Consider the following 15,782-nt stretch of genomic DNA (forward strand, 5'->3'; position numbering starts at 1 on the left):
AGCGGAACGTAAACGTTCCGTATAAAACTGGTATCGATCCTGCAAAAAAGCATCCTTGCCCTTTCTTTTTCCAATTTCTAGCTATGGAGAAGGTCAAGAACTTTCTAGAAAGGTCAAGAAAATGCATAAGATGAATCATCTGTGGAAATACAGTCGGTGTTTTGGTTATGTTTTCGTACGCCCAGAATATCTACACGTAACTTCTGAGTTAGCCGTGTTTAGCCAAGTTCAGAGAGGGATCAACACAGTTGCTGTGCCATGTGTCATCAATTCTCGCTCTCGCCTTGTGCACACGACCGCTTCATCGTTCACTCAGCGACTTCTTTCAAGCAATAAGATCGTCACCAATCAACTTCCGTCTGTACGACAAATAGAACAGTTTCTTTCTTCTAAAAGCATCAAATACGAGCACGGTCACACAGCCATACTCGCACAGTGCAGCTTTTGCGACAAGGGAAAAGACAAAACGAAAAAACAGGAACTCAGTCTATTTATAAACAAAACCACAGGGAGCCACTTCTGTAGGAACTGTGGGGCTTCAGGGTCATGGAGACAGTTAAAGGTAACGCCCTTTTTTGGGGTGGGGGTGGGGTGGGGGTGAGGGCTCTAATAGGGGGAAGAAAGAGTGGCAAAATAAAGATAAAAAAAAAACAAAGGCAGCTAGAAAGTAGATAAATGTGGTCCAACCTTGGTCTTGGTGTTTGCATCCATCATCTACCACTTCTCCTGTCACGGCCCTGCCATGGGTACAGGGGGGTGTGACCACTTCTCCTGTCACGGCCCTGCCATGGGTACAGGGGGGTGTGAGCACTTCTCCTGTCACGGCTCTGCCGTGGGTACAGGGGGGTGTGACCACTTCTCCTGTCACGGCCCTGCCATGGGTACAGGAGGGTGTGGCCACTTCTCCTGTCACGGCCCTGCCATGGGTACAGGGGTGTGTGAGCACTTCTCCTGTCACGGCCCTGCCGTGGGTACAGGGGGGTGTGGCCACTTCTCCTGTCACGGCCCTGCCATGGGTACAGGGGGGTGAAGGGGTGATGAAAAGGGTGAAGTCACAAATCATGGACTAAGTTTTTGCATTTTCACAGATCACTGAATGAAAAATTGTTTTCATGGTCCTGCTGCCAAAGTTTGTCAAAACATCATAAATCTACTAAGAATAGATAGTGTGTAGGGTGTTCCTTCTTGTTATTGATATGGTGTAGAGTTCCACTCCAGCCATATACAAAATATGTATTAGCTGTCATCACTAAAATCTAGCTTTATACTCCACAGCAAAACAAATCTGCCAAAAAAAATGTCTGATCAATGGATTGGCTGTCACTGAAAAATATGACTTCTCAATTGATAAATGAATATTGTAGCACCAATTCCGAACAGTGAATAGATTAACATCCTCCTTGTTCAGGTTTATTATGTTTTAACAATATTTTATTTATTATGAATTTATCTTACTTTGTTTACACTTGTTTTATATTATTCATATGTCAGGCCATTTGTCTGGTTTACAGTATCTTTTACACTCACGCCCCTATCCCAGCCCACTCCTTAACCCCTTGAATTATCCTTATTTTGTAAAGATCAGGGTAGGGATAACCAATATTCTCTCAAGCCCTGATAATGTTGCCTGTTTATATCTGTTTGTCACAGGCCACTGTGTCTGAGAAGCAAAGTGGGAATAGCAGTAATGTGATAAGTGAAAGTAGTCAACCAGCACCCCTGGTCAAGGCAGATGTCAAAGTGACAGAGCTGTGGAAAGAGGCATCCCCTCTCTCTAGCTACCCTGAAAATACCAAAAGACAAGTTCTGGAAAAGTTTTCAGTCCAGGTGAAGTTGGAAAAACAATTAGGACTTGTAAAAATGTTGCTGGTTTTGGAGGGTTCTACAGGGAAGATTCTTCTTCAAACTATATATATATTTTTTCTATCTTACCATCCCATATTGTGTAATTCCAGAAAAGATCCAAACCCCCCCTCCCCCGAAATTTCAAGATCCCAAAAATACCCCCACCCCTGTCTGGAAATATTGTTTTCTGAAATTATTGTTTTGGTTAAAATGTTTTCTTATTTGCTCACATCAACATCTATAGTGTGTACACCAAGGTCGAAGGTAAGCGTTTTAGATCGTCCTGCTTTTTTTTATTGTTGATCCATTTGGTTACTTTCTTTAGTAACCAAAAATAACAGTGATTAAAATTTACATTCAATAGCTTGTGTTTGTATAATTAATTTTTCTCGGTCATGAAAAACAATGTGCAATATGTTCGCACTATTTGAAAGCCATTTTGTAGTAAATAAAAATACAGGCACCGCGCCAAATACAGACCAAAAAATAAAAAAAAACAGCAAAGATTGGTATTCATTCGAATTTGATCTTAGCTCCCCTTGATTACTTCGCACAGCGTATGAAACATCAATTGGTGTGCCTGTGTTAAATTTGAGATCGTGGAAGACTGGAAACGACAAATCAGTCATTATGCATCTACTTTGAAACGGACAGAGGCTTGAAGATGCAGATAAAACATTGCAAGAATGTTTGGATCACAGGATATGAGATGATATTTGAAATAGAAATGCTAGCAAGCCCAAAACGTTTTTGTCTAAGGTGAGGGCTTGTTCATAACTGTTTGACATCATGGAGCAAAATCAACCCCCTGTAAACGGTGGAATGCCTGATACCCCCCACCTACACCCCCTGGAATTTCCTGGGGCTCTTACCCTCCACCCCATCCCTACCCCCCGGAATTTCGAATTCCCTCCATGGGGGGTATGGAACTTTTTCTGGAATTACACATTAAATGATTTCTTGTCACCACATAACGGGTTAAATATCGGATTTTAAAGTGAAAGGCCCCGAGCTTCAGCTGATTATCCTGCTTTACCTTGTTTATTTGGACATATAATGATCTTTATAATTTCTTGAATGCAGAAATTATCTGATGCATTACTAGATGAGTATCAAGTCCATTTAATCATTCACAAGGTGCAGTATGTAACTATGTACAGTATGTTATAGTATAGCTTAATCATTAAATTATAATATAATTAAAAGATTGTGAGAATTTTGCCTAACAGCATACAGTAAATACTGTTTCAATTTTTGGACTGGGAGATAAAGACTGAACACCGCAAGAGAGTGTCAAGATAGCTTAGTGGTATGGGCTTCATTTCCCAAGCAAGAGGACTAGGGTTTGAGCCCCAGTCATGTTGAGATTGTAAAAACCTTGTCTTATCAGATAAGGACATCAGGCCAGAGGTCCTGTCTCTCGCCACACTTCACTAACCTGTATTGGGGGATGTACAAGCACAACTATGGACGCTGGCCTGTGGTACCATCTTCTGTCACAGTGCTTACACACTAATTCTCACTTATGATTGTACACTGTGTTTTATAACAAGACCATGTCTTGTTATTTAATTTGCGCTAGCTAAACATTACCTCTTCCACCAAAAGAGTTGCCATGTATGTTTATATTGGTCCGTATTGTTCTGCTTTTAGTTTTCTGAGCCGGATGGCTCTGTGACAGAGCATTTGTGCTTAGCCTTCCCTTGGTATGATGCAAAGAAGCAAGGTGTACATGGAGTTAAGCTGGTCAAAGTTAACCAGGGCTCTGACAATAATGTATCTCTGCTTCCCAGGTAATTAAGCTGGATTAATCTTAAAAAGAAATAAGATTGGGTTTTATGATAAAGCTTTAGTTACTGCAGGAATGGGCTGTTGCTAGTGCAGTAAATTTGTACATATGCTTTTTATTCTATTAAAGTTTTCAGTGTTTGGGGCACTGTATTGGGGGCTTAAGTCTGTCCAGCTACCCCTTTTCATGTAATGAAATCTTCTAAATTATCTCAGGCAAGGATTTCTTGGTATTTTTGGATGGAACACTATTCCTCAAGAAGCAAAAGAGGTTAGTCGAATCTGTTACCATCATTTCAAGGCCACACCCAAGGGGAATGCCCCAAAATGGAACTTCAAAATAACCTGTGTTCAGAAAGCCACCAAAACTTTGCTATTGTTTGAAATATATTTTTAGTATAGATCATTTTTATCAGGTCAAAATGATGATGAGAAATAATGTATATGGGCAAGACGAAGCTACATGATAAAACATGATGCACAATGAGGCAAACTTAGGTGCCTAGCAGATCAAATTCTATTGAATGACTTACATTGATACATTGTCAGAAGAGTATCTGCAGTAAAAAATGTCTTCATCTCTGGTAGCCATGTAGTGACACCTAGGGTGTTAGAAAGTACTTTATTTGAAACATTCTATATTGATTGTCATAAATGATTTGACTCAAATTTTGAGATTTTTGTTCCAGGTTGTTCTAACATTAAGTGAATTTGATGCCATTGCTGTCCGTCAAGCCACTTCATATCCAGCAATATCTTTACCACTTGGGACACACACACTCCCACCTGAGGTAACCCATCTTTTTTTCTTTTCACTCAATTATGACTGCTCATCACACTATCTCACTGTATAGACAGACCAAGAAACAAGCACAATGCTATTCTATTGAGCTTTCAATATTTGGAACCAGTTGGAAATAGTCGGCATTGCAGTGGGACCTGCTAGTATATCACAGGTCTCTGGTATACCTAAGTGGACTTCCTTTCCTGATTGTCTTGCCTTCTAGATTCTGTTAATTGTAACTCTTTTTGTCAGGGACCTCTATTGGACAATTTTATTGTTATTCCATTTATTACCATTTGTTGAACAGAATTGAAACTTGTGATTTCTTGTAAGGAATAATAAAATTTCCATACATAACCATAGGTGTCTGTTATATACAGTTGTTTGCAAATTTTAATATTTATTAAAATGAATATTCAGTAATGTGATATTCTAGGTTTTTAAGTGAAAGATATATATGGTGGTTATTATTTCAGGTTTTACCCCAGCTAGAACAGTTTGAACGTATTATTCTCTGGTTGGGTAGTGATGTTCGTTCAAAGCAAGCTGCAAATCACTTTTCTAGAAAGCTGAACATCCAAAGATGTCATTTTGTCAGGTGAAGCGATCTTAACTTTATAAAGTACAAACTTCAGAGGGAAGAAAAAGTCATAATTCAGCATGGAATAATAATAACACTTTATTTCTTCATTGTTTTATTCTTCGCCTACAGTAGTTAGACAGTTAGATGTCTCATTAAGTAATACTTTTCCAAAGCTTTTTCATACATTATATTTTTGGCAGACAAAGGGGGCTGGGTCCAAAACCAAACTAAAAAAGAATGTAATTCCTTTTTGTAGACCAAGTGAGGAGAACCCACCAAATGGTGCTCTAGATGCTCTAAACAAGGTATCTCAGCTGATGGCATTTTTTGGTGAATATGAGTGCCTGCAAAAATATGGAACATTGTTGGATTTGTGATCAGTGCTAAAACCCCCAGCAATCACAGCCTAATTCTAAGTTTTTTGTGTGTGTTCTTACAGGGCTATGACCTTCAGAAGCTGGTGTCAAGTGCACAGTCCATCAGCCATGAGAAGATAGTCACCTTTCATCAGGTAATCTTCCATAGTTACCCTCCATTTGGTGATGAATCCAATATTCTATAAGTTGATTTTATAAAGAAATCATCTACAGTATACAGGGATCCCATAGTCAATATCACCCCCAAAACGATATTGTTTTTCTAGTGAAATTTAACACGGAATTCACGAATTAATAATAAATTATTCTAATCATATAGTCAAATTCTTTTTTTATGATTGAATAGACTTTTTATGCTATTTTTAATTGGCAAAGATGCTTAATTTTCAAAGTATACTTGTCTTTTCATTGAATTTCACTTTTCAACTATTGGATTCCACAGAAAACCTTCTGCACATTAGAATTTGACTAATGGTCATGTTGTGATTCCATGAAAAGTTATCACTTTATCAAATAATTTATCATAGTTTTGTTTTCCTTATTTTCTTTTTTTTTTTCAGCTACGAAACGAGGTCTATGGGGAACTGGTCAATTCAGATCAAGTTGCTGGTGTAAAGGTTAGTTAACAAGACAATATTGTCAAACCAACCAAGCCAGCAGCACAAGGAATCTGACCTACTTGTTTCCAAAATGTATTGTTTTTGACTGTATGGATTTTTTACTGGATAATCTGTAATGACTTATTATTTATGCATTACTGCATGCATCTAGTTTTATTTTGTAATTACTTGAGATTTTAAACAAAATGAAAGTTATTGCATATGCATGCTGTTTTTGAAATAAATCAATCAAAATAGCCTGAGTAATGAATATAGTCCGCCAAAAAAAAAGGACTATGCCAATTTTTTTTCTCTTTATAAAGACATAGATAAGCCTATCCATATACCGTTTCTGCTTCTTTCAGTGGAGCCGGTTCCCAAAACTGAATTCCATTCTGAAAGGGCATCGGCGCGGAGAACTGACCATATTTACTGGACCAACTGGGGCTGGAAAGACAACACTGTTAAGTGAACTCTCGCTGGATCTTTGTCAGAGTGGGGTATGTGAATTATTATCAAACAAAACAAGAGTTCATAGGCTGTTTCTTTACAGTTTACCGCAATATTCGGTATTAGAAGAAATAAATACTATGATGCTTTATTGCGAGTCCCACTTGAAGCACTAAAGAATAGCAAACGTCCAGGGTAGGCTTGGATAAAACACACTGTTTGACATACAGTAAAATGGTCATCCATTGGCCGCACCTTTTCAATCTAATAAATAGCACAACGTGGATTTACTACTCGCCTATCAATCACATGTTGTGCCTTTTCCTTTTTAGGTCAACACTCTTTGGGGAAGCTTTGAGATTCGAAACGTGCGCTTGATAAAGACGATGCTCAACCAGCTGTCAGGGTGAGCTCCCGATGCTTGCTTATTTTCCGAACCTCTCTTCCAAATGTGGGTGTTGCATACAGTACGTTAAAAACTTATTGTTTCTTTCTCAGGATAAACCTCCAAAAGAACGTGCAGCAGTTCACGTACTGGGCAGATAAGTTCGAGATGCTGCCCATGTATTTCATGTGCTTCTACGGCTCTCAGAATATCAATAGCGTCGTTGAGGTACAGTTTTGTAGATAACTTGCGTCTACATTCAATGGTGTCTAAATTAACCTGTCACTAGAAAGCGGACAAAGGTGTACCCCTCGATTAATGCATCACTGTTAATGTATTAGTATTGATCTAGATTGGGTGATAGCAATGGCAAAGTAATTCTATAGCACGTCATCATTAGTCATAGGATAAACTTCAAACAATTCAATAATGTGCGAGCCTTTCAATATTGTCAATTATTGGACATTTAAGAAATCCCAGTAAATGAATAGTGGCTGATAAATGGTTTGTGGTTTTCAATAACTATACCAGGTACCATTGTTTAATGATCAAATTCTCATATGAAAAATTGAATGAAGACGCACAGAAGGCGCCACAGCGAGTCGTGAACAACAGTCACATAAACAGTCGCATACGGTTTTGTTTGTGACACGCTGTGATGTTATCTATGCGTTTGTTTAAGCACCAAAAAGTCTTCAAAGATAAAAGAGATGGCCCATTCGATTCTCTGGCATTTTTCATGTTTTTCAGACGATGGCTCATGCTGCCTACGTGTACGACATCGATCACATCATCATAGATAATCTGCAGTTCATGACATCAAATATAAGGTGGGTGGCCTTAGCAACCAAAACTTAAGGTCATGACATCAAATACGAGAAAAGGTGGCATTAGCAAGCAAACCTGAAGGTCATGACATCAAATATGAGAAAGGGAGACCTTACCAAACCAAACCTGAAGGCCAAGACATCAAATACGAGAAAGGGGGACCTTATCAACCAAATCTAAATGCCATAATATCAAATACTGGTAATAACTGGTAAATATTGGTAATAACAAATGTGGTAATGTATGTAAGTCGTCTTATTTACAATAATATATGTTCGTTGAGCCAATTACAAGTGGTACAAACTAAATTTTACTGGATTATGGGTTCAGTTAGCAACATTTAATTGGTACTTGACTGTACTAAATCTTAGTTCTGATTTGATATCGTTTTTGTTTCCTAGGTCAGATGACAGGTACTCTGTCCACAATCAGGCGATTGGGGCCTTCCGAGACTTTGCGAGCACCAAGAATGTACATGTAACGCTTGTCATTCACCCTAGAAAGGTACGTTGAGCGAAGGCAAGGAAAATGTCTATTTTCATTGTGGAGAATTATTTGTGGGTAGCCTGTGCTGCTCAATATAAAGGCATTTGTAGTCTTTGGCTTCTAGGAAACACTGGTATGTGAAATCGTAGTCGTTTTATTTATACTGACGAGTATTACTCGACCTCCGACTCTTGGTGAATCGAACTAGGTTGCCGTTTTTGGAAATGGGAAGTGCCACCATCAGAAAAGAAATAGGACAACAAAAGAGTATCAAACACTGTTCTAACAACAAAAATAACCATAGCCCAATGACCGCTGATTGCTTTAAACTCGTTTCCTTTGCGGGTGTCGCGTCTTTAATAGCTCTTTGCCTTTATTAGGAGAACGATGACGTAGAGCTTCAGACTGCATCTATATTCGGCACAGCCAAGGCAAGCCAGGAGGCCGACAACGTGATGATCCTACAGGACAAGCGCGGAAGGAGCGATAAATATTTACAGGTGTTCAAGAATTGAAAATACAACAGTTTATTCGCAGGGAAACTTCAAAATAAGGATCTAAGAATGATGTTTAAAGTCCGCTTATGACCAGATTTAGACCTGTATTTTCAAGCTTCTATTAACTTCGAGTCCTTCCTACATCTTCAATGTATACTTCAAGTGCATAATCTATTTAATTAGTGAATTTGGGCGTGTGAATTATGGCATTTAAAACATCGTTTTTACGTCCGCCATTGTTTTGGTGTGATCTCTCTTGAGCCCGCGAAAAGGATGCGGTTTCTCACCTCCTACGTCACATACTCAATACGCTTCGCGAGCTCAGACGCCGCTTCTAGTTGAAAATACTCAAGAATTTCTTTTATCTCGACACTTTACGAACTAAAGTCTTATGGCTTAGTTAACGAGGCAGCGCAGTATTTCAGAAAGCGAAGAGTTATCCGTCAGCTCTAGTCTTGACTCAGAGTCGGAGCTTCTTGAATCACAACCCGAGCTTTTGGATAGTGAATTTCATGGCTACGACGAAAGCCTCGGTCCCGTCCCAAACGGGGAAGAGGCTGCTGAATACGAGCAGCAACTCCACGAGGAGAATAAGCAAGAAGAGGAGCTTCTCCGAAGATTTTCAAGGGAGCAAGATATTTCCACATGGTAGGTATTTTTATATTGTTGTTTTGATGTTTCGTAACGACCAACTGCTCATGGTGATCCAATTTTACCAGGTTCAAGTGCTCGAACTGTTCGCTCAAGTTATTAGTCACAAAGGAAGAATGCCGATGCTGCACAGAGTTTGCAACATGCAAAAAATTACAAGAAGTTGGTTTGGAGGGATGCATTGTTGACCATCCAGGATTCAGTGTGAATTGCCTCAACGAGTGGGTACTACGGACAGCAGCTGTTGGACTAAAAACAAGGAAGAAAAAATCCTATACTTCTGTCAAATCTGCAAAAAATGCATCCGAATCTGAGTAAGTTTCTAAAGATAAAAGATCTATGTAAATATATGCTCCCACTAGCTAACAAAAAAAAGGAGGGGAGAGGGTTTTAATTTAGGAAAATGAAAAAGCAAGAGATACATAATGTCTTAAATCTGATCAAAAGTCAAACATATTATATTATTTCAGTATTGAAGTCCTAAAACCAAGAAGCTTTTAATGCTGATTAAGCTTGTAATTTGAAAGCAAAGCATACAGTATATTTATTAATGCATCTTGAATTCACTCCACAATCCCACACTCATTTCCTATTGTCAAAACTCCAATGCTCCCATTTCAATAACTCATTTTCAGGATATTATTATTATTTCTTCAGATTTCTGAGGTCTGTGGCCTACAGACAATACGTGCGCCTGGTATATGAGTGTGTCGGGTGGTCAAAGAGGGCATCTCTCCCAAGTTGTGTCTACAACAAAATACGGGAAGCATTCCCTAGCGAAACATTTCATGGATTTGAAGAGGATAAGGAGGATGCAAACTCTGAAGACATGGAGTTTGAATAGGATTTTTCTTCCTTGTTTTTATTCCAACAGCTTCTGTGCATAGTAACCACTCGTTGTGACAATCTACACTGAGCCCTGGATGGTCAACAATACATCTCTATAAACCCACATTCTCAATTTGTTTTGCTGTTTTTGCAAGCTCTATGCAGCATTGGTATTCTTCCTTCATGACTAATCTCTTAAGTGAACAAAGCAAGCACTTGCACCTGGTGGAATTGAGCAGTGAAACATCGTATTTATTTCTCATTAATCAGTTTCCATGTTAGCCAAATTGCTCTGAATTGACAATTGTATGTACATATTTTCAGCTCATTCCATTATGCTGACATAAAAACAGAAATCTTAGATCATTTGTTTATAAATAATGACCCCTCACTGCCCTAATCAACTACATGGAACACATTGGCTCTGGGAGGTATGGTCGTAGCATCTATGGGTGTGTCTTCTGCTAGGGCGGGTGGGTCTATGGGGTGAGATTCTTGTGAAGTAATGGTATTGATTAGCGCATCTCCAAGTGGGGGCGGTGGGTCTACCGGGTGGGATTCTTGGACGTGCAAGTTGTCAGTTGACATGTCTCCAACTGGGGCAGGTTGGTCTATGGGGAGGGTTTCTAAGGGGGGGGGCATGGTTTCAGTTGGTGTGTCTTCAGCTGAGGCGGGTAGGTCCAAGGTAGAGACCGTGGAAGATGTTGTGGCAGATTCATGAGCTCGCACCTAGAAAATAATTAAGGATTGAGTTCAGAAAGCCATCAAAAGAACATACAGTCAGATAGCCAATGTAACACGTGAGAGCGAAAATATGTTTTCTCAAGGATTTCAGACATTTTGAATTAAAACACTTCCTGCTTTTAAAGAACTTCCTGCTTTTAAAAAACCTTTTTTAATTGACTAGAGTAATTTATTATCTAAAAAGAAAAAATATAAGAAAAAAAAACAAATATTATTACCATTCCACTGTCACCTGCTGTTGCTAAAAGCTCCTTAATTTCCTGTAATTGGGATATTAAACAGATTATGTAGTGAAAAATTCCGCTTTCTCCAACAGTAATCACGTAATAATAGAAAGATAGAGTGGTTTTCAAAATCCCGTTAAACAAAATTTTTTAATGTAATAGTCAAGCCAGAACAAAAGAGAACAGACATTGCAGTGTATTAGTAGTAAATAAACTAAATAGTACTTCACGGGATTTTGAAAACCACTCTAAGACTGCGAGCTAGCCTACAAGTTAAGTACTTACTTGAATTTTAGAAAGGAAATGTTGGGGATTAGCAATAATATATGCGTGAAATCATTGTAAACATGAGTACAGGGAGAGTTGTAATAAGAAGTGAATGTAAACTATTTGATAAATATCCGTTAAATGCAAAAGAACTGTACTTAAGAAATTATTTAGGCCGGGGAAAGGAATTTCCATGGCAGTTATTGGTGAAAAGGAAAAATAGCATGTAGAGATATTTATAAAACTCACCTTTGCTCTTTGACGCAATTCCCGATCCGATGGTGAAGCAATGGTTTTCTTTGGTTTCCAAATTGTTGGTACGGATCCCTTTATCAAATAGCGCTTTAACTCGGACCCCTCGCCAAAGTGATAGCATTCTCTCTCGAAGTGGTCCGAGCACACAACAAAACGACCCAACGGATTGAAATTCTTCGAGTGGAGTCGTACAAAGCGTATCCACTTTCCCTGCTTTATGACTGTTTTCACAATCCTGAGCAACGCATCGAGATCCGGTCATTTTAAATGCGATAAAAGCGAAAAGTTTTATGAGTTATCTTATGTTTATCTCTTTCGAGTAAGTAAATTAGCCATGTGCTCCAAAAGCGTATTGAGTATGTGACGTCACGTCCTGGTTAGTTTGACATTTTGACAGATGCAAGGTAACCAGGTCAAAGGGACACGGCAAATCAATGGCGGACGTAAACCTACAATATTTAATGAAAATTTCTACATGGTTCCACTATCATTTACAGCAATCTGACTAGACCAGTGCTTAGATTAGGTATCTTGCTTAGTATCTAGCAAATTTACGGCTTTCTAGGCGGTTTGATCATAAGCGGACTTTAAAAAATTTATTGACAATATTTGATTGAGAATATCTTGGTTACTTGCTTGAATTAGCCGATGGAAATGGATGTTTTGTGTGACTCGCCATTTGTCGGGAGCATTAAATGGTTGCGTGATTGGCCTTTTTTGAGTGGTCAAATGTCACTTTCACCAAAGAGATACCTTCACCGATGCAAGGAGGATTAATGCTAAGGTTACGATTTATCTATTAATGCCCCATCGGGGAAGGGTTAGCTATGTCTGCCTCGAAAAGTCTTTATAAAGACAAAAAATGGCGCAAAGCAGATTCCAGCCTTTTATACCAAATGAGTACTTTCGTTAGCAGCCTAGCATAGGTTAATTCATATGAAGTGTCTTTTGTTTCCATAGGTGACAAAGAATCGCTTCGATGGAACAGTCGGTCGTATTCCATTGGAGTTCGTCAAGGAATCCATCTCAATGTCAGGGTTTGGAAAATCAGAATCCACCAAGTCAACGCCAAGAAAGGTAGCCCAGGTAAAGACTACTAAAGTTATAGCTGACATCGATATGATCAATCTATCGGGACCTGCTCCTATTGGCAAGGGTACGTTTAGAAGGACAAACACCACCGGAAATGACACAACAATAGACGATGTCCGGGGGGCTGCAGACTCACCTCACCAGTCAGAGAGAATAGTGAACCCCGCGGAAAAAAGTAGAAATAGTGAGACTGCATCGGGGGGTGCTGGTTCCACTAAAACGCCGAGTGAAACGAAGAAGAATCCCCAAATGTACCGCTCGCTGCAGGGACGTGTGATGTCACAGGTGACAACGAGTAAAGCGCCGATCAGTGGTACTACCGCTGTAAGTAATATGGCGAGCACCAAGCAGCAATCTACTTCCGGTGTCCGCTGGACGAAACGACTTCCGGGTACCAAGCTCCAGGGCAATGTTCTTAGCGGAAAAGACAGAAAATAAGAACGGAGGAGCAACCAAAGGGAATGAGGATTATTGTCTGGAAAAAGTACATCAGGTCGGCATTTTATGCTCCCGAATAATAAAAGTCACTACTTCAAGCGAAGAGGGAGATTTTAACAATTATTGTTAACTTCAATTGTCATATACCGTCCTGTTTTCACGCGTACGCAGTTGCGACGGAGTGGCTGGGGGACATCTTAAAGGTTATTCCGATGCTGGTACCAAGTCTCGGGGGTATAATATGAAATAAGCACTTCCGTTCTCTCTGTAAAATATGACATAATGTAGACCTTTAGGACAATTAAATAAATTAAGTTCTTATTTTGAATAATTTTTTGTCAACCCCAAAACTTTGTATGATGTGGAATCAGAATCCGAAAAAATCGTTCGGCTAAAAATAGCAGCCTTTTCTAGCTGTTTCTTTCCAAGCCGCCAGGATCACAGTTGTATCTAAGAAATATTGGTTAACAAGAACGTACATATTTTTAACTTGAGAACTTTCCAATAAAACTATAGCCACAGGGACACGCTTCTTCTCTCTCTATTGGACGATAAGACACAGGGGAACCCCTATATTACGGACACCTCGAGAAAGCATCGCGTGCTAAGATACTGGGGAACCCGATCTAACGGACATCCGACCCTATATTTAACGGACACCCCTGGAAAAGCATAGCTTGATAATCCTTTTGTAACGAAAACCTCGAGACTGTGTAAGATTCGGGGAAACTCTAAATTTCGAAGATCCCGAGAATGCATTATGTGTAAAGATACAGGGAAAACCTCTATACAACAGATACCTCGGTCACGTATATCGTTTTAGCTTTGTCCGTAGAGTTTGCCTGAGGATTTTTATTGTGTATTATATCAAGCTGCTCTTAGCTGTCCCTCATTTGTGTGTGTGTGTGTGTGTGTCCTTTTCCTGCAGTTTACAATGTTTGCGAACTCTTGTAGACCATTTCCAACCCCCAAGTCGTCTTCTGGCTTCCGTCATTGAAAATCTTTGAAGCGTTTTCTTTGACCAGCTCTAAAATGGCTTCCAAACACGCCACCTCTCCGCAACGCACTGAACAATCAAAAAGCACTAAATGGAATTTTGTTTCTTTGAATGAAGGAAACCAAAAAGCGGTTGGAAATTATTGACGAGAGATCACAGAACATTGAAAATCGCTGTAAATCAACACGTCCCTTTCACGTAGATGTCACTCACTTAACATGAGATTTCGTGTGCGATAGTGTGAAATCAGAGCGCGACACCTATGGTCATATATGTTAGCATGTCATCCGCCCTTTTTTACCGGTTGAATACTAGCACGACACCAAATCATTTGTTATTGCTAAATGAATTGTATACAAAATCGCTTGGATTATTTAGCTATATGAATAAGCAATTTTCTTAACATTTTTCATAAGCATAACGGTCAAAGCTATTTCAACGGGACTTGCCGGCATGCTTAATATATCGTTCTTCGTGTCTTTTGAAAATAAATTTAATCGAAATTAGGGTTTTCAAGAAATGAAAATATTCGCAAAGAATTTTGACAAAGGGCTGCACTTCAAAATCAAACAGCTATGTTACAATCTGTGGTGTTTGTATTTCCAGGGTCTGAAAGAATTGTGGAAATTACGCTAAGACTAGGTACGTAGCAGCGCATTCAGTGAAAAAAATATTGTTAAAGAACACCGTAATGATTGATCGTCTCCTGATCCTTACGTAACTCGTTTACATGTGTGATCAAGGGGGAAATTATAACCCTGCACTTTATGCAAGCATTTATTGAGCTCCAAAAATTCTGTTTAATGTTCTGTAGCCCTCCCTTCAATCATGCAAACACCCAACGCCCACTACACCCAATTTAAAAAAAAAAAATGTTATGATATCAATTTTCAACTCCAAAAATACCCTATTTTCACCCAAAACAACTTTATTTCCCATCTTCACATTATCACCATTCTCTGCTTATCAGACCTCAGGATAAATAGAGGAACTTAAAAAAAACACACAAAAAAAAAATACCGGGGTTATTTTCCAGAAATTCAAATCCCTTGGACCCTTCCCGTCGTGTTGTAAGTATCATCCCCTCCCCTAGGAATCTTGCCTTCAAATGTTTTTTTCACGAAGATTCCGTGTCCTTCTGTGTGAAATGAGAGCGACAATTGAACACCTATCGCCATGTATGCAAATATATCATCCGCCCTCCTGTATCGGTAATTCTAGCAGAATAACCCCAGCTATTTGTTGGCGGGGTTTAACTTTTTAAAAATCCTATCGTTGCTTTTATTTAAAAAAAAGGGTAATTTTACTCTTGGATTGAAGATGAACAGTAAAATAACACTTCTTGCCATGTAAGCAAGTATCAGCTGACCATTATAATCTCTCACATTAAAAAATCAACTTCCTTTTTACATGTAGTGGATAACAAATAATGTAGGGATTAAGGTACCCTACTCATCTCATCCTTACGTTAAAAATCGTTTTTTAATATATGTTTCCTTTAAAAAAGCATAAGTTGCGCATCCTTTGGTTAAAAATGATTTGATGCTTTCGAACCATACTTGTCCTCAAAGCATTTTAAATTCGTTGCGTTCAATGTTTTATTAATTCGTCAGGCCCAAGACAGCAAAAGAATCAATAATATTGTTTAGCCATACGAAACGTTT

At 39.0% G+C, this 15,782-nt stretch overlaps 1 protein-coding gene and 1 long non-coding RNA gene across 2 annotated transcripts; one reads left to right on the forward strand and one right to left on the reverse strand.

The window, feature by feature from the left end:
• Positions 1 to 121: 121 nt before the first annotated feature.
• LOC5515150 (twinkle mtDNA helicase) lies at positions 122 to 13,646 on the forward strand. Its single transcript, XM_048729299.1, has 17 exons — positions 122 to 562; positions 1,651 to 1,827; positions 2,929 to 2,982; positions 3,499 to 3,638; positions 3,850 to 3,904; positions 4,323 to 4,424; positions 4,894 to 5,015; positions 5,257 to 5,305; positions 5,440 to 5,511; positions 5,938 to 5,994; positions 6,342 to 6,476; positions 6,759 to 6,832; positions 6,925 to 7,039; positions 7,562 to 7,641; positions 8,041 to 8,143; positions 8,506 to 8,625; positions 12,552 to 13,646. The coding sequence occupies exons 1-17, from the start codon at positions 122 to 124 to the stop codon at positions 13,119 to 13,121; spliced, it is 2,466 nt and encodes an 821-aa protein (XP_048585256.1). The 3' UTR covers positions 13,122 to 13,646.
• On the reverse strand, positions 9,278 to 11,579 carry LOC125568024. The gene is made up of 2 exons (XR_007312024.1): positions 11,064 to 11,579; positions 9,278 to 10,830 (listed from the first exon to the last, which is right to left on the reverse strand). It is a non-coding gene; the product is annotated as an uncharacterized LOC125568024 (long non-coding RNA).
• Positions 13,647 to 15,782: the final 2,136 nt, after the last annotated feature.

This window comes from Nematostella vectensis, chromosome 6 (genome assembly GCF_932526225.1).
Source record: "Nematostella vectensis chromosome 6, jaNemVect1.1, whole genome shotgun sequence".
NCBI classification, from domain to species: domain Eukaryota; kingdom Metazoa; phylum Cnidaria; class Anthozoa; order Actiniaria; family Edwardsiidae; genus Nematostella; species Nematostella vectensis.

What these genes read in the sequence shown, in the direction of transcription:
- LOC5515150 (XM_048729299.1), top strand. Translation starts at nt 122, where the DNA reads ATGCATAAGATGAATCATCTGTGGAAATACAGTCGGTGTTTTGGTTAT. An exon ending in CACACACACTCCCACCTGAG is followed by an intron (nt 4,425 to 4,893) that starts GTAACCCATCTT and finishes TTATTATTTCAG; the next exon opens with GTTTTACCCCAGCTAGAACA. An exon ending in ATCAAGTTGCTGGTGTAAAG is followed by an intron (nt 5,995 to 6,341) that starts GTTAGTTAACAA and finishes TGCTTCTTTCAG; the next exon opens with TGGAGCCGGTTCCCAAAACT.